This window comes from Mytilus trossulus, chromosome 1 (genome assembly GCF_036588685.1).
Source record: "Mytilus trossulus isolate FHL-02 chromosome 1, PNRI_Mtr1.1.1.hap1, whole genome shotgun sequence".
NCBI classification, from domain to species: Eukaryota; Metazoa; Mollusca; class Bivalvia; order Mytilida; family Mytilidae; genus Mytilus; species Mytilus trossulus.
Window position 1 is genome coordinate 27,627,263 of NC_086373.1, and position 20,178 is coordinate 27,647,440.

The 20,178-nt window shown below is 30.7% G+C and overlaps 1 protein-coding gene across 1 annotated transcript; it reads left to right on the plus strand.

Moving 5' to 3' along the window:
• Window positions 1-786: 786 nt before the first annotated feature.
• On the plus strand, window positions 787-15,803 carry LOC134720799 (uncharacterized). The gene is made up of 4 exons (XM_063583315.1): window positions 787-1,076; window positions 1,728-2,102; window positions 12,715-12,904; window positions 13,713-15,803. Exons 2-4 carry the CDS (start codon window positions 1,765-1,767, stop codon window positions 13,821-13,823), a joined length of 639 nt encoding a protein of 212 aa, XP_063439385.1. The 5' UTR covers window positions 787-1,076; window positions 1,728-1,764; the 3' UTR covers window positions 13,824-15,803.
• The last annotated feature ends 4,375 nt before the right edge of the window (window positions 15,804-20,178 follow it).

Here is a 20,178-nt window from a genome sequence, read left to right on the forward strand (position 1 = left end):
TATTTCGCGTGTGTATTAGACTAGATGTTATCTAACTAAGCCATTGAGATGACCTCCGACAAATGCCAGTGCATAGTCATGTGACCCGATATAAATACACAAAAGACAAGAACGTATAATCGCAATGTTTTTCCTTCCAATTTTCAAACAAAATTGAACAAAACTGACTGATAATTATAGCAGAATTGTTTTCCGTTATTCCGCTGTTCTACTGAGTGTTTGAAAAAAAAATGATTTCATAGTCGTAGCTTATTCCACTTAAAAGAACAACCAGAGGTAAAATTGATAGATTGTTGTTTGTTTTTAAATGTAAATTGGCAAATATTTGATGCATATCGATACGATTAAAACATCTGAAAAGATAAGAAAAAAACTGATCAAACAGGGAAACTTCCTCAAAGATTCTTGGTAGAATAAATCTAATGTATTCAATTATTAAATTTCTATTACGATCTTTGAAATAATAAGATGATGAAATAAATCGAAAAATATTAGTTTAGGTGTAACAGACAATTAACAAAAATACTGTTAAAATTTTTCTCAATTAAGCATCAACTTGTTTTACAACGTTGCGAGCATTTTCATCATAAAACAATGGTGTATTTTATTTCCTTCCTGCATGACGTAATTACGCTAATTAATTTAATTAGTGTAATTAATTGATTTAATAAGCTCTGGATAATCAACGCTATCACACGCAATTTTGTACTTCATATCTGTTAGTGATTTTTCAATATCGATCTCTTAAAACCTTTCTTTTCACTAAAGGTAAAATGATATACCTAAGTTTTTACAGGTAAAAGGTAATTCTCTTTTGAATAGCTTCACTAATTGCCTTCCACAAATATTAAATAAATACTATACATATAAAAACAGTAATCCTACCCGTTTTAAAACGGATCAACTTTTTGACAATTGAATGTATTACACAAACGAGGCTTACTCGTATCTCCGTAGCGACGTACGAATTATCATGTGACCAACTGTGAAACTCAACATGCGAAAAGTTTAGATATGAAAATGGTGATAATTTGAAAAAAATGTAAAAATCTGGATATATATGTTAACTTTTACAGGTATGTAGAGCTTTAATTTGTTTTGTTTCGTTGTATTTTTAATTGTTCATAGACGCGAAAGATTCCTATACATCGTCGTTTAAACTAGCAGATGATATTTAAGTTTAAATATGTATTGAATTTTAATTCATATTTAATATAAATGTATATATAGTCTATCTGAACAAATTGAACAATGTTTGAATAATATTAAAGTGCATTAAACATTCATTATTTAACTTGAATGGTTGCAAACAAATATGTCTGATCTTCTCTAAAGATCTGCTTTAAAGGCCGAATATAAACATTATAATTTAACATGCTGAAATCAATTTTTGTACGGGATGAAAAGAAAAGGAAACGATGACATAATTGAACCTAATGAAAGAAAATTATTCCTGTGACTGTAAAACTATACAAAGTGTCTTTTAAATTAGGTTATAATTTGAAAAAGTCGTCAGATACCAGACATCGATTTCAACAATTTTTCCTTCGAGGGAGTGGAGTGAAAAACGCGGTGACATAATTGTATAGAATAAATAACTTAAGATTTGACTCTTGAAATTTACCTGACTAAAGGATCGCGTATATGTATTAAATTCACATTATCAAAGAACGTTACTTGAATTACATGTGTACATATTTCAATTGATCTTTTGATTCATTCCTCAGATTTGTGACTTAGGGTCTCGTGTAAATATACTTCAAAATGTCTACAACAACACTGCCAAAAATATCACCAATAAGTACGCCAGTTCCAACAAAATGTCCTCGGACTTTATCAGCATCACTATCTACCAATTCATTCGGACCTTATCCTCCAAGAGAACTCTCAACCTCTATGGAACTTGTGCGTATACCACAGAGGATTAATCCATTGTCACCTCCTCCTCCTAAGAAGAGGATAAACATGGCTTGGGAAACAGTAGACCAACATTGGCACAATGAGGCACGAAGGATTATGATGCAACAGAGAGAGCATCAGAGATATCACTCAGCGTGGTCAAAACCTTTTTATGGCCAACCTGCAGAGAAGGAACAATATAGGTATGTAGGATGACTTTTTTGTGGGCAACGAATGTTGGTTTTTATAGGAAAATTTCACCATTTTTATCTACTATTTATTGATTTATTATATAAAGTCCATGGAACTGTACCATTAAGCATTAAGGGAACTGTCATGGTTCTCATATAGGGTGTTAGCTTTTCGGTTCAGATTGAAACTTTGCAGCCCCTTTCAAGACGAAGAACTCCACTATAGATACTGTTCCTTTGCTATATTTTGTTTGTTATTTTCAAGAATTTAATATGGTTATCATCTCATAATGGAAAAGGAGGTACATGTACCACCCCTTTACTCGTCATATTTTCAATCAGTTTATGAAATATTTTGTGAAAAGTACTTCCAGATCATATTTATTTTCCAATAATTTTATCAAATACACCAGCCCTCTCTATGTATATCTGTTGTGCTTATAATGTTAATGTGTATGTACATAACGTGAATGTGCATTAATAAGACTCTGTTTAATACATTACGTTTTACATATTACATAACAAATCTATTAAGGTTATAATCATCGCATTCAATTTGTTTTTAATCTTCAAGGTCATTTGAGATGTGCAAATGGGTTAGGTGTACATTTAATATAAACTCACTGGAATATGCTAGCAAATAACAAATTGATATTCGAACTATTCCGTCACAATATCTTAATAAGACAGGTTTGAAAGTGATGCCGCTGTAATGTGCGTGCGATGTAAAAAGTTAAACAGTGTCAAATTTTTAAGGAATCAAGTTAAGTCTGTCATGGTCAGGTTATCAGATAATCGTGTAATCAAAAATTATTTTTATAGAAGTAAAAATCAAAAAGTATTGTAACTAAACAAGTAAAGTGTTAAAAATCACGTACGTGTAATCATTTACGTATCAAAAGCCGTGACCAGTAATAAAAATTTAACCCGAATAATCAACTTATCAAAACCCACACTCATGCACTTGTGAATTGAGACAGTGATTGCTTACGAGTTGGGGAAAATGAACATATATGAATTTTCATTTTAAAGAAAACTTTCTAAGCGCAACCGCGATATGAATTTCGTACACACACATATTCTGAAGACCTTAAAATCTTTCTTACACCGGCAAGTCATTTCATCAAGACATGCGTTTCGTTCTTTTCAAAACATTTCAGTTAAAGATTTGTAAATTTTAAAGTTACAAAAGACACTTCAACACATGTAGAAATATATATACGCCATACCCGTTGAAGTATATGTTATTTCAATTTTCTATTGAGTATTTAATCTCATTAAAATATATACGGTGTTGCTAACATCTATAACTGTTTAGATTTAGCACATTTTAATATCATTACTTACAAAAGGGTTTTAAATTGACAAATTTTAAATTAAAACATTCAAACAAAAGAATTGAAATTTAACACAAGTCACGATAAATTATGTGGTTTTAAGCGTATATCTTTTTCTACCTAGATATGTATTTGACCCTCCCCAGGAGCACATGACGAACACTTATCGTAAAGATCAATTTCTAGCCAAACTTTGATAACACTGACTACTTGAGACATTTTAACTAACTTATAAACTCTAAAATTTAAATGTAAAATTTACCTTTAATAAGAGTACACAGTTAATATTTCGTTTTGTAAATACCATGGTTAGTGCTAACTGTTTGAAATTTAATGTCAGTAGTTAATCCACTTTAATCCATCTTTTTATAAAATTTGGAATAATGATAAACTTCAGATATCACATTAGAGTGTTGTAACTTAGTATTTAAGATATGGAATTGACTGTATTTACATATACGTATGCGTATGTTTATTTTCGTCATTTCAGCCATCTTAAATTCATATAAAAGTTATTTTTTAAAAGACCGAAAAGAGACTAAAACCCCAATGCAACTAACAGTGTTCGTTTAAGTTTATTTCATTATAATATTTACCCTTCTTCTAAAATACCGACCAAAATGAAGGATGATTTGGCAAATTGGGTAAAGAAAGGTTTTCATTTCATCGGTAACAAATCCCTTGCCAAAGTGAGACCGTCTTGCGAGGCAGGATATATAACTTCAAAACCCAAGTTAGATCAGAATAAGGTGTTACACGATACCTCGTATATATACATTAATATATAAAATAGAGAAAGAGAGAGAGAGAGGGAGAGCCACTCTATCTCAAAGTTGAAGAATAACTCTGATAAATCCATAGGCGGCCTTTTGTAAGGCTTAGTGTATGTCCCTATTCACAATACTTCTCCTCTCTCCCCCCCCCCACCCCCCACACACACACATTTTATACGTAAACATAAGAATATTTTGGCCTTGAAACCCTTCGACACTTATTGTAGAACATACCTATTGTATTAGTTGTCATATTTTTTTCGTTTTAAACATGTATGAAATAGAAATATTTGTCACTGGATGTAAGTCAATCAATTCATAACCCATTTCTCGGGTCAAGTCTAGAGTACATCGATAATATATAAATTTACAAAATATTCAGGATTAAAATATACAAATGGTATGAATGCCTGTATTTCCAATGAAACAACTGTCTAATAAAATTTTAATGAAGAAAATGTACGTAAATGTCAGTCTGCGGAATATAAAAAAGTATGAAAAGTAGTTAAAAGCTTCACAGATGTTCAAAATATGTAGCTACTGGTTTTGACAAGGGTCTTAAACAAATATTTGGACTAACACCTATTAAAGTTATTATCAGATCTTTTCTTTTTCTGCACTTAAATGTTAAGAGATAAAAAAAAACATGAACTGTGCAACATTTTAATTGAATCATTCATGACGAATAAATAAAAAAATAAATCATTTCAAATAAAATTATTGGTAAGATTCAGACATACATATATTAAGTATAAGACTGTATTGTATATAAGTATAAATATACTTCGTTCAAGTATTTAATCTGGCGAACTATTGATGTCGGAGAACACCCTCAAGAACAAAGCAAACAATGGACAAACTTATTTAATTGAAATAATTGCAATCTACATGTATGTCTTTGAATGACTGAATCAACAGTAATAATATTTAGAAATGTACTTATAGTTTTTGAAAACTAAAATATGAACTTGCTAACGAACAGTTTGCAAGGTTGCAAAATCTGCAATATTAAATTATGAATTGATTGTTTTGCTAAGCGTCCAGTGACACATATTTCATGCATATACAGGAGACGATTTAGGTGCTACAAATTTCGTCGAGCGGGACGAATACGTGAAGAGAGAATTCAAGCTCCTTCTATCAAAAGTTATACTGGAAAGAGTCGTACAAAATGCACCCTTCGAAATGTGTTGCAATGGTTTTTCGTATTGAAAGTCATATAAATCCTTTACATTAGACATTGCATTTAAATTTTTCATTCGGACTGTTCAGTTTAATTTCTTTATACTTCGCACAGCAACAGATAAGAAAATAAAATAATTATTATAATTTCTCGCTCGTTGTACATTAAGAAATTTATGTAAATAACAACCTCTTAAAATCTTAGATACTTGTCAAATGACATTGAGAAAAACCAAATTAATCTATTTTTTTATGAATTACTGAGAAAATAAAGTACAGTTGATTCTTTCTTCTAGTAAGCAATATTGATCTATAACATTTCAGGAATAATTGGTTTTTTTTTTAGTTCTGGCGATGCATGTAAAACATTCAAAAGCAGCTATAGTGTAAATGTAAATCTAGAAGTTGGCACTATATTTCATTAAAATGAGAATCGTTTATGGCAAATATATAAGAATGAATGTCTATTCTTCATACGGTGTCTTTCAAAAATGTGACAATTACTCCTTTTTTTTCCAATAAAGAATAACTTGAGAAGTTCTTTTGGTGACACTGTGATACCAGTTAATTGCTTTACTTACAAGTGCAACGTGCATGTAAATAAACATTCGATTGCTGTAGAAACTTTAAACAAAGAACGATACTGGAGAGAAAAATACATATTTTAATTGAACCTTGAATTATTATTAAAGAAGTTCAATATCGAACTGCTAGTCATTTACAATAACTGGAATCAAATTTCAACGAAAATGATTTCAAAATGTAAATTCCTTCACACAAAAAATCGATTTCCTGTGCGACACATAATCCTAGAGGAAAATAGAATGCTTTAGATTATCTACGCAAAAATTCAATAGGTACTTCAGAAACTTAAATATTTGAAAAACCGTTAACGAGGCAATCTATAGCCTTTTTGTTTCTAGGGAAGAAGCATCGATCAGATTTCGTTCCAATCGATACCAGGAACAATGCACGATTAATTGAGATTTTTTTGTATTATCGATTCGAATAGTTAAATCATATAAAGTTATTATCCGTCCAAAAGATTAAGAAATTACAGCTTTGTCTATGCACCGACAATATGTAAGCACCGACTGTTTTCTTAAGCGATGCAATAGACTTATATTTATTCCAACTCATTGAATTAATATGTTAACTAGAAGATTTATTGTCAATATTCTAAATGTATAACTTTTCATAGAAGATTTTTACAATGGCAATTCTAAAAAATCATAAATAGCAGAACCTAATTCAACTGGATGTTCACCTACAAAAAATTGCACGATCTTCAAAAGAGCGAGACTGGGTCCGGGTTTATCGGCCCATGAAGTTAGTTTTATGCGTCTCTTTAACAGCAGAAAAATCCGGTCTTTTAATACTTTATTCCATTTTTTCGATTGAAGTAACATAAACCAATAGTGTGTTTACTTTCGAAACTAAACGAATTTAAAATGCTTTTGAAGTCACAATTAAATGCAGTTTGTCCTGCTGTCATTATTTGACTGAGAGAAAATACATTTTGTCTAGACTTGAAACGGTTTCAGATTCAAGAATATTCTTTGAGCTCTTCATATCTCGTTGATAGTTTTTCATTTATTTTCTGTTTTACTGAAGTATACTGTACACGTATTCCCTATTCAAATTTGAAGCTTGATAATCATTGCATCATAATGATAAAAAAAATTATATATACTAATACCAAATTTCTTTAAATTTCCAAGTGTTCCTATATAATTCATTAAGATCTGCCGAAGTGATATAAAAGAAAAACGTAGCTACATTGTATACATCCTTCATTTTTGTTGATATTTTTTTTCTTTTGAATTCTTTATATTTGCTACGCTTATATACGTAATATTGGCATATTCAGGACTTTATATGGAAAATAAAATAAAACTTGAGGAGGAATGTTCCACCATAAAGCCAGTCAGTGCAAATTAAGTATACGCAACTGTTGAATTGAGGACCTATATTTATGGCAGTACATCTTAATTTTTCATGTCGATAAAATCGTAAATTATATCGATCAAAGACTTATGTGTCTATTAAAACATGCAATACTTTAATTTTAATGTATACCCCCTTGAAGTTAAAAGATCTGGTTAAATTTTAAATGACAAGTTAGTAACTTGGGGAAATTTGGATATTTACGCCACCTCTCCTAAACAAATACATGTAGAGACATATATATTTAGCGACTATCGCCTTATAATTACAATTTTATTAGATGTATTTAAAAAACAGTTCAAGTTCAATATAATTACTTAGATAGTCTCTTTTATTTTGAAAGTATTATTTTTTTATCTGATCGTTATATTTTATGAAGATGAATGGTGTTTTTAAATTTAAGAAGATTACGTGTCATTTAGTTCTTATATATATCTGTTGATATGCATAGCAAAGGATAGATCATTATTATTCATGAAAGTTTTATGTGTCCTTGAAAGGGTTTTTTGTAGTCTGTATATTTCTATTTAACCTCGCAATAATCTAAGTATGATATACAATAATAATAAGTTAAACTAAGACTTTAGTACACTTTAAAAGTAACAAAATTGGTAGACGGATTTATCTAAACTTGTTTCCGAAATCCCATTTTTTGAATTTCATGTAACATTGTAATACGTTATGGTGGTAATTGTTCATTATTGAATACGGTTTCAACAAAGAAGGAACAAGAAAGTTTACATAAAATTGCATATTTTGATTTTTTTCAACTACCAAACCGCATTATTGTAAGTATCTGTGAGTGCAGTGGCCGATATTACAAATGTATTTATTGAGAATAAAGGACTTTAAAGTGAACTTTGTGAGAAAAAAAACTTCCATTAGAAAAACACCAATAAAAGATTATTTAAACACTGTAATAAATTATTATAAATGTTTCTTGTATCTATAAATTACTTTATGTCAACAGGGTAAATTTTAGTTACATAGACATTTATATTTCTGTGAAATCAAAACGTCAAGATAACATTTAAATATTATCACAACATTTCGTGACAGAATGTTTGAAGAAAATATAAATCTTGCATTAAACCATGACTTATCAATACATACCAATAAAAAGGCGGGGTTACAAATTTTGAAATAAGTAAATGTTTATTTATCAAACAATTTTAACAAAAGTCAATGTGAGATTATAAGAATTATATAATATAAGTTGGTTATGCTGTAATTTTTGTAATCAATTATTTTGTTATGTTTGTTTTTTTGTCAATCGAATGACGTGTTACGAGAGAAAAGAACTATTTTTATCCAGTATCTACAGGTTCACATAGTCTTAAGACTTGTATAACTACATGCATGTAGTTCAAATAAATATGTACAGAAAAATGAATATGAAGGGAAAATTTGGTTTTTATAGCAGATAACATTTACTTATGAAAATAAACTACAAGACGAATCTAATATATTCGCTTTTATATGTAGATTCTCTGCCAGAAAACCGTCACCGCTCCATAACATCGTTTTATCATTATGTATAAGTGGCACTTTTTATATGCATATTCAAGACAATTGATTTAAGGGTAGATTCTGCAAAATTTACAAACCGGGGTGGATGGCGGAACTTTTAATGTCAATGGTATTGAGGGTGTGCTGGATAATGGCAACAATTTTGCTTCGCACATATATCATAAGGACACGTAAAAATAATAACCACAAAGGTTATTCAACAAATAGAGAGTGTGGCACTCCCACTAAAAGAAGCATAAGATTTAACTTCCAAATCCCAACAGACGTGGCTGCGTATTTATAAATCCCGCACAGCCGATTGGCCGTTCCGCTTTAGTATGAGTTCAATATATAGCCTTGCCTGATGGCAAAAACTAAGATATATAACCGTTATTTTATATTCAAGTTTTTTCTTGGGGCCAAACTCAATTTAGTCCTTGAACTGCAGTTACAGAATCGCCAAAAAGTCTCTATTCTCATAAATTTGTTCAGAAGTTCATAAATATTCTGATCTATACATAGTATACTTCTTAATTGAATGCATCGTAAATACTTCATAAAGCTTTCATCTTTCATCTGACACATTTTTATTTTAAACACGTTTTGTAAAAAGGTTATTGGTAGTGTAATGGGTATAGACTTTTCAACTATCTTCTTCAAAGAAATCATCCCATTAAATGTAAACATTTTCACAAATGATTTCATATCTTAAAAACATTCTTTATGATCTATATAACCTTCATTTAGGAGAGTAGTCATACCTGGGTTCTTTTGAAAAGATTAATATACCAAGAAGTGTGAGGTATATAGTGAAGCTAGCTTAAATTGAAAATTGAATTACTTTCTTTCACGATTGACTTAATCTTTTATTTGAAAGTTTGTTGTGTGTTGGTAACCAAGTTGTCTTAAATTCTTGAGTAACTTAATCCAATTTAATTCGTTTATAGGTTGGTAATGTTTTGAGTGTTAATTTTGTCACATTTTAATTTAAGTGACGATTACAGTGCCATTTAGAAAAGAATAGCGGAACATTTTATAAAGTTATAAGGTCACGTCAGTATAACAAATCAGAAGTAGTAATTAAAAGTAATTCATTGACAAAAAGTGAAAACATAACTACGCTAAGGCGGACTTCAGCAAACTAAAAAAAAATCAACCAAGAGACATTATGTTTAATTTCACAATGTCTCAAAATTATAGCAAAAGGACTCTTCATTTGCCTCCTTTTTATTGACGACAAGAGCTACAAGGACATACAATGTATAATACAGGAAGAGTAAAATTGTATCAAGAGTCATCCCTCTATCTATCCACACAATATAATGCAATCACAGACAACTGCATGGGACTGTGGTAAACGCAAAACATAGAGTTATAGCTAAGCTTGCATATTGAGTTGTAATACTACATGTGTATCTCTCATGTCTTCAGAAAACCTGATTAAAAACTGAAATATCTTAGTATATATTCAAGAAATCAAAAACATACTAAGTGAATGGAAGATTTCGAAGGAAAACATTAAAGATATTGTCCCAAACTTTAGAGGAAATGTTCTCCAAACATTCTAAGGCGACGTTCAATGGCCATGGCTACGAGCTTTTGTTTGGTCCTTCAGTTTGGGAAATGGTATTTTTCTTTGTGACATGTTTGGTTTCAGACATGACTACATGCACAGAAGACTTCACACGAACACACCATACACACGCACAAACACATAAAAACAAGAAAATGATTAACATTCCACAGAATTACACTGTGACCAACTTGTCTAATTAAAACAGAAATACTAAGTGTTCAAATAATTATATAACGGTAACTGAATGCCGTCAAAACAGGTCCGAGAACACAATTAATTCGTAGTGCATTTCTTTTAGAACATAAATGAAAATAAAAAAAATCCCACCTGCGCTTTCTCAAAGAAACTTTTACAGTGTGTTGTACTACTTTTGGGACAAATTATATCAAATTTATAGAAAACTTCATCGTCTCTAACTCAAAATATGGACAATTTTATGTTTAGGGCGTCTTGAAATCTTTTGACAGCTTCCGAAGTGCTCATTTTCAACCTTTTTCAGCTGGACCAAATCACTACTTTCCTTTAAAATTCTGGACCCAAATTTTTTTACAGTGTAATTTCATCCCCCTTCTTGCAATTTGAGGCAGTGAACATGGAGAAATAAATTTGGAAGGGGTATAAAAATTAATGGCAAGTAACCCACTGTCAACACTAGGGACTATAAAATCAAGGGACGACAATGGTGGTCTCGGACCAACAGCTAGTGTCGATTTTAAATGGTGTCATCAGTATAGTAAATCTTGTAATTTGAATAAAGGACAATCACTATTGTTCACTGTGACATGTAATTTAAAATCTGTCTCTTATCTATAAGATTTCAAATCTGATTCTTATTATTAAAACCCAAATGTGGTGATCTGTGAAATAACATGTTAGATCTATACATGTGTTTATGTAACTTAAAGTGTAATTTTGGTAATAAGGTCTGTGATTAATTTGTAAGGCCGTTTAACCTCAAACAAATTTAGAAAACCAAAATATTGGAATGCACCAATGTTTAGCAGACGAGAGCTTTCTATCGTGTTTTGTTCTTCCGACAGGAACCCAGATTATAGTATTGGTAACTAATCAACAATTAAAATATAAATAAAAGAATATAAAAGATATATGTTTTCCCTTTTATCGCATTGCGTATTCAACACAATGCCATATTTTTTTAAACTCTGATTTAATCATTGAAAATTAGGATTGCACTTGTTTACTTGGCACTTGTCATTATCCTTAAATTTCTAAAGAAGTTCACCGGATTATATCACAAGACTTGAAAATATATTTTTAATACATAATGTTACAATGCATATTAGTTTAAAATCGATTCATTAGAGATTTTAGCAGGAAACGATATCTGATCAATCGAAAAACATTGGAAGCTTGTATATCAGTATCAAGTTCCGGTTAAGACAGTATAAAGGATTAAATAACTGCAGAATTGAATGAAAATCGACAATTTTTCTTCCATGAAGCTGATATTTAATGCAAACATAAGAATAACATAAATATTATCTTTATAGATAACAATGTTCAGCCATTTGATTGAATTATTTATATGCACTAGACAAAAAAAAAGTATTTTGTTTTTAAAAAAGTACAGTAGCAAGAACCTTTAGGAAAAACGTTTCATACCCCATCCAAGCAAAAGGCCAAAATAGAGAGAAAAAAAACCAGTTTATTCCGTGGGATGCTAATTGGAACACTTTCCCTATGATATATATTTATAAATCTCTGATTATATATATATCTTATTTCAATTGACTTAGATTCTAATGGTTACTTTGCTGTATTTGAATATAATTGTTACCGACAGACAGACTTATTTTTAGTTGGATCGGAGCTGTGTCTGTTTTGTTGCTTAAACTGTATAAGTATTTGCCGCATGTTTGTTTTTAGTTCGTCTTTAACAGCCGTACTACATATAGGAGCATGTTCCTTGCTACCAACATACCAAATGATAACCGCTTAGTTCAGGTCTATCCACTTTATATAGCATATTCAGTCTATTCTTTATGTACATGCATTTCAGTTAGCGTCCGTCTGGCATATGCTTAAAATATTTGCCACTGGTCATGTAGCAAACACATTTACTCTAAAAAAATCGAGTTTGAATGAATATGTTCTTAAAATCTAGATTTTGTTTGATGTTTCAGAGCTAGTTTGTTCAAAGAGGGAGATGTACAAAGAAAGCAATTAAAAAATATTAGTCAAGAAAAACAGAAAATAATTTGGTTACAGAGAAGAGTTTTATGTTCAATTATTATTCAATTATTAACATCATAATAAGACGCTCCTTTTTCTTTCTTCAGGAAGCATTTTAGAGAAACACTAAAACAGCAAATGCAAGATAAAGACTTTCAAAAAAATAAATTTAACAGAGAGAAAACACAGGAGAGTGCTATGTCTATAGCTTATGATAACAAGTGTAGAAAGGAGGACGTAGACAAATATATCAACAAACACATGTATTTACAACAATACAGAAATCAAAATAAAACGGTATGTATTTATAGAAAGAAGGGGTTGTATGTTTTAATGTTATAGAGTTGAAAGCTGTTTTTTTTTGTCGAATGCAAGCAGGTGAAGATCACATTTTGCATGAAGCGTGGACAGCATTCAATTCTTATATTTTCAAATCTTTGGAATAAGTATATTTGCTAATCCTATTATCGGTTAAAGGAACTTTATTTCTATTCCGTTCTGGATTTAATCTTCATAATCTAAAAATATATAATATATACAAGTAACGTTTATATTAAATATTTATTTATTCGTATCAATTTTCATCGTGTTCTGCATTATGCTATTGAATTCTGCATAATGTGTATAGTACGCGTGTAATGGATATATGTCCATATGAATTACATGAGGTGAAGGATACATGTATATGTCAGTGACACAACATCAATCAATACCACAGGGATTTTTTACATGCAATAGTTGAAAATATGATTTGCATTTCGTATGCACAAGTTGAAATGTGATTGGCAAGTAATCAAACATTTAAGACTATGAACATGATGAACATTTTATGGCTTAGCTATTTTTCAACGCTTTTATTTTAGTCTAAAGCTTCGAGAGTGGCATACAATGCGACCAAATAATCATAGGCAACATGTTCCAATTCATCACCAAAAGGACCGATCATAGTTTGAGCATTGCAATATGCATGATATTTATTTTGCGATTTAAAAAATAAAATAGACTAGTTTTATGTTATCATACCGATTGAATAAGATAGAGATTAAATTAACAATTTTTTTTTGTACCAGTAATTATAAATGTGTTTTGTTTATTTTATTTTCAGTTTATGGAAGATCATTGGGAAACGAGAAAGCAAAACAAATTCTTAGAAGACCGGATAGACAGAGAGAAACTACGCTACAATCCTATTAACTGGAGTTGTTCCCTCAAATAATTTCTCATAACTTTCTGTGATTATTCTGTTATGATATGTGACAAGTATGACTTAAATTGCCAATAAAGAGAAATTCTCTATCTTACACCTCCCTTCTGTCTAAAAATATTTGTCCCCGTATAATTTATTTATACTGTAATATGTATAGCTTTTGTATAATTTATGCATGAGGCAAATAAAGATTCAACATGGATTGGGGTGCAACAAATCAGTTTGTACAAAGTTAGAAAAGAAAAAAAAAATTATTACTGATATTTTCTCTTCTTTTTTGAAATTTTGATAAGAGAGTATCTAGGTACTTTCTGATCTTTCCTGTACTTTTAAAAACTTTTATTGCCGAGATGGTGCTGTCAAAAATGTGCTTATATTTTGAAACACGTAGCTGAATTGTGAATTTAGATCATCGTAGGGTATGAGCAAATTTTATTATTTATGAAATTATTGTTATAGATATTTATCAAAATACAGTACTAATTGATGATGCAAAATGAAAGGTTTCTATAAAGTCTCACAAATAAGGAATAACATACAGTAATAACAAACATTAGTAAAATGTGACATTTCCCTTATTTGGATACACAGATATAAAACAAATGCATGTTACTCTCTTAGATTACTTTGAGTCAAAATGCGTGTTACCCTCTTGGAAGAGTTTGAGTAAAAATGCATGTTTACTTTTGGAATACTTTGAAGAATAATGCAGTTTACCCTCAATGATTTTTTTTAACAAAAATGCGTTACCCTTAATTGTTGAATACTTTGAGTATTTTATTTTTCTTATGTCTTTCCAAGGATTTGTATAGTTAGTCTAACTATACAAATCCTTGGTCTTTCTGAATCAACCGGTTTATTGTGTTATTGGCTAAAACACCAACACATATTCAGTTTCTATAATAGTACATATACAATGTAACACGGAACTGTGGACTTTTGGTTTAACCCCTTGGTCTATATGTATACATGCATGAATGTTCACCTGATCCACGGTTTATTTGTGGAGTTTGTTTTGTTTGCTCAATAAATCATTTGTTTGTGAAAATATTTTTTTTATTAATATTATATTTTTTTTATTATTGTTTAGCAAAGGCAATAATAATCATAGTAATCTATTTGAAAACAGTATTATTCCTTCTTCTCTGCAATATATTTGTTAGAAATACATTTTGTAATCTATTGTATTTATTTTCTTATTAATGTTCCATTTAAATGTGTAGCTTTCACTAGATATTAGAGAATTTAGAAAAGTGGCAATTTAAGCGACTTTTCCTCATTTTTTGTGAGTTTCGTACTTTGTGTTTGAGTTTCGTGCAGCATACAGTTTGAGCTTTTTGAAGGATGGTTATAGTTTTTCTAAGAATTATTCCATTAAGAACTTTTACAGATTTTGTTTAAACACAGCCGTCGTATTTTGTAAAAAAAAAGTATTACAAAATATTCAATTAACGGAAACTATTTATTTTCTATCAGAATAAATTCGAATTGGATATCAAACTGGACGAAGAAACTCATAATTTTCTATAGATGTTGGAATGAACTAAACTGAAAACTATCCTTTTTAAATATTTGTGCTTTTAAAAAAAAGGTTATAGGAAACGCATGTAAACATTATTAAAATTATAGCTTATTTAAAGAAGAATCAAAGTACATTCTAGTTAAGCGTTTTTATTTTTTACGGCTGAATTTAGGATGTAAAGACAGAAAGAAACTAAGATGCTGAAAAAAATTTCTTGCCGTAAATGGCTCTTTAACATAAATAGAGTCTTTTCTTTTTATTATCTGAAATACTGCCGTTTGGTAAAGCAAATAGAACTAAAAAAGAATTACTGTACAGTAACAATTTGACTGACTTTGTGATAGTTCGTCTTTTTGTTGACCAAATTGTTTTAGCATAGATTTTTGTTAATGATGTTAAATTTTATTACATCAAACTTTTAATATCTGTGATATATTTTATTGACAAAATAAACTTTTAAATATTAACGATGTTTTTTTTCCATGTTCATTCAATTTCCATGTCTCATTTACAGCGGATATCATTGAGTGTGTAGTGAAAGGTAATATCTTTGGTTAACTTGCTTCGCTGAACCGTGAAGTCAGTATTACGTCAGGTATACCGTACCCTCCTTTCGAAGTACGATGTAGCATAGTCCAACAAATAGATCGATTGGTTTTCTGTCGGACCAGTCGATTCTTAAAGTAGGATTTATTACCTAACCTAACGATGACTTCACGGTTCAGCTAACAAGCAAGCTAACCAGACATGTTAGCTTTGGCTACACACTCAATGGAATCCGCTGTAATATTTAGGTTGACTAAGTAAGAGAAGGTTGAGTTTAATTTTCACCAAAAACAAATTACGGCTTGTCGTGTTGGTCCTTTATCTTTTCTAGGCAATCCTATGCCCTATACTACGCAATTTTTTAATTTTCGCATTGATTGATGTGGGTAAGAACAGCATTTCAACTTAAACGTTACATCAAAGTAAATTGTATAGAACAAAAGAAAAAGAAAAAAAATCACTGATATTATGCGGGACAGCATTATAAAAGAGGGTGTAGATACCAGAGGGACATTCAAATTCAAACATAAAAAAACACCTGACAATGCCATGGCCTAAAAAGAAAAAGACAAACAGACAACATAGAAAACTAATGACTAAAAAACAACACGAACCCCACCAAAAACTGGTGGTGATCTTCAGTGCTCTGGAAGGTTGTCTTATACTAGGTACATTAGTTTTTATTTTTGACAAAGGTACAAATGAGAATTAACAAACTTACGACACAATGACAATATGTTAAACAGGATGTTACTTAAAATACTATTGGTCAAATGGACAGTATAGTCATTTTTGTTTATTTGTGACTTGGATGGACAGTAATCTCATTTGCACTCAAACCACGAATTCAGATATCTTTTTAAGTCTGAAGATGTCCTCGTACTGCTTTAAGCCTATGTTGTGATAAGGGGAAAGAAAGAAGAGTTTTCGGTTTTTCTGGATATTCTTCATAAATAAGGATTTAGCAACCAAATATGGATATGTACGCAATGGAAGCTATAGAATTATAAGATGCACAACCGAACTGTTTAATATTTAAATTGTTCAGTCTTTTTTTATATAGATTTTACCAAATATTCGTGGAAAATTCATTAACATGCGCGATTTAAATCGTAGAACTAACCATTAAATTGACTACTGGAAGATATACTTTTGGAGTACAGACCAACGGCAGTGGTATAGACCACCTGGTAAAGATTAACGGGCGATAATATATTCCAACTTCCGGGAAAGTATCGAATAACAAAGTCTAAAACTACTTGCAACTTAAAGATTTGAGTAGCACCAAAACTCTAACTTGGATTGAGCATGTTGAGTGGTTGTCAATCAAGAAGCTTATAATTCAATGGTTGTCGTTTGTTGCTGTGTAACATATTTGTTTTTCGTTCCTTATTTTTGTACATAAGTTATGCCGTTGGTTTTCTTGTTTGATAGTTCTGTACTTGTACCTTTTTATAGCTGACGATGCAATATGAGCTTTGCTTATTGTTAAAGGACGTACGGGAGCTTATGGTTGTTAATGTAGGTGTCAACTGATCTTTTGTGGCAATCATACAACATCTTCTTATTGTATGCAGGATCCAACAACTCATAAAAACAAACTGATTTAATATCATAAATATAAAAAATGTCGAATTCTCTGCTAGTGGACCTTATTGTCTTCATTGAGCATACAACTCGGTAATAAATAAGGTCAAGCTACGTTTGAAATGATATCTACCCCGATATAAGACATTGTGAGTACTGTCCATGCATAGTCTTTATACATCCCTTAAAACCACATTCACTATTCGGATTGGAGCTGTGTTTATCTCGAAAATGTTATTACCCCATCGTTCTATTTATTGATTTACTGTTAAAAATAATGCACATAGTCGTCAACGCAACAGTCAATTGACCGGCAGAATTTCAATTCTTTTAAGCCAAAAGTTTCGTAGGTCGAATTATGACATTATATACTATTTTATAAAGTATAATATGCAATGAATTATTTAAAAAATATCCAGCAGACATTAATCGTTACCTGGCATCAGACATAGTTAAAAGCATGTCACACAAGATATTAATATTTAAACGCAATAATTATTTTTATTGAGATTAAATGGCAAAATTATACAGATATCATCGTTTTTTGATGTACCATCTAGAACTAGACGTATTGAAAAAAGATCAATTTACGGGATGAATGTTTATCTTATTTTTCACAGCAACTGTCGCTAAAGAGTGGCTCATTTCGTCAAATAGAAGAAAAACATAACAACCTGCAACAGTTAAATCAATTGGCTAGGCTTTATCTGTTATACGGAACATCATATCAGTAATTGTAATTGTCATAAATTGTTTGTAGTAAACATATTTTTTTGTGTTTATATATATTCTATCGCATACCCTATGGGTAGTAAAAAAAAGAGGCTACATGTTTATATAAGAATTGATGAATTCCCTCAAAACAGAGAGAGGCCAGCCCCGACACATTATGCTTGGTTACAGGGTATAAAAATAGAAAAAAGTGAATTTATTGTAAACAATTACAAAAACAATATCGAGATCTTGCAGGAGGAAGAAGATTGGTACATGTATAAGCAGTGGGCGTTACAAACAAAGTTTCACCTAACCTGTCTCAGTCAATGTCCGTGGCTACACTGTTATGAATATGATTCTATTATGTTTGCTCCCCATTCATTATCAAATCCTGGACCAAGAGCTGCCCTGTTCCAAAACACATATTCTTTACACTAGCTAATAGAGCAGTAAACAAAGGTACTAAATTCGGCACTTCTAACCAGTTCATTTGTAGTATACTATCAGGACAACATTATATTTCATTACAATGTTGTTATAATAAAATAAAAGTGAACTCATGGGCTGTTAACAAATGACTTTCTCACTTCTATATTTTAAAGTATTTTCTTATAAGTCTTAGAAGAAAGCAGATTGGTTGATTAATCTTTAGTGTTAGACGTCACTTTCAGTATTATTTGCTGAATTGTAGCATCCAGATTTAATTTATATTGGTGGAGGAAAGCGGCCTGGGTGAAAGGAGAGGACCAACAAATTTTGCAGCAAAACAGTCATCCGTGTGAAATGAGATTGGGGTCGAAATCACCTACAATCTGCTGGGTTGGAACTAACAATCTAATTGTTTAATTTCTAATTGAACCCTGCATAAACAAGGGTTCTCTGAATTTTTGTATCAGTACATACAATGTATATTCTTAAGTCAGATGTAAATCATATGTTGAATTACCATCCAATAACATAGCTATAACTTTTATCACTATTTAGAATAAATATTATAAACTAGATTCTAGTCTGTCATCATTTCTATTAACCACACATAATACATTGAATCATGACTTGACACAGTGTATGATTGTGACCTTTGCATTTTGGAGTGAATTAAAACAAACCTTTTTAAATCTTCTGTATATATATATTTAGACAAATCAAATATATTCAATTTGTATTATAGTATGATTGACATAAGAACCACAAAGCCACACAGAGTGTAGTGTGATAGTATTTTAAATCATCAAGTTGAGTACTTAATAAAGCTTGCTCTAAGTAACTGCCAACAATATTTGATAAGGAATTGTTTATTTGGCGCTTAGTTTTTGTTATCTTTTTTACAGTTATAATAGTGTTAAGTGTTTTTCCTGTATTGATTTTTTTATTGCATATACCTTTTGTTTTATAGTCCAATGATCAAGATTAATTCTTTTGCCTGTACCAATTCCTGAACCTTTTTCCCACTATTTAGCTCATCTGACCCAAGGGGCCAAGTAAGCTTTTCTCATCACTTGGCGTCCGTAGTTGTTCACATTTACAAAAATCTTCTCCTCTGAAACTACTGGGCCAAACTTAACCAATCTCGGCCATGATAATTATTAGGGTATTTAGTTTAAAAAAGTGTGTCCAGTGACCCAGCCAACCAACCATGATGGCCGCCTTGGCTAAAAATAGAACATAGGGGTAAAATGTAGCATTTGGTTTATAACTCTGAATCCAAAGCATTTAGAGCAAATATGACATGGGGTCAAATTGTTTATCAAGTAAAGATCTATCTGCCCTGAAATTTTCAGATGAATTGCACAACTAGTTTTGGGTTGCTACCCCCCAATTGTTAATGTTTAAAGAAATTTTGCCGTTTTTTGTTATTATCTTGAATACTATTATAGATAGAGATAAACTTTAAACAGCAATAATGTTCAATAAAGTAAGATCTTCAAATAAGTCAACATGACCAAAGTGGTCATTTGACCCCTCAAGGAGTTATTGCACTTTATGGTAGTTTTT

Excerpts from the sequence above, each read along its gene's own strand:
- LOC134720799 (XM_063583315.1), top strand. The coding sequence starts at position 1,765 with ATGTCTACAACAACACTGCCAAAAATATCACCAATAAGTACGCCAGTT. Across the intron at positions 2,103-12,714 it reads GCAGAGAAGGAACAATATAG|GAAGCATTTTAGAGAAACAC; the intron begins GTATGTAGGATG and ends TTCTTTCTTCAG. Across the intron at positions 12,905-13,712 it reads ACAGAAATCAAAATAAAACG|TTTATGGAAGATCATTGGGA; the intron begins GTATGTATTTAT and ends TTTTATTTTCAG.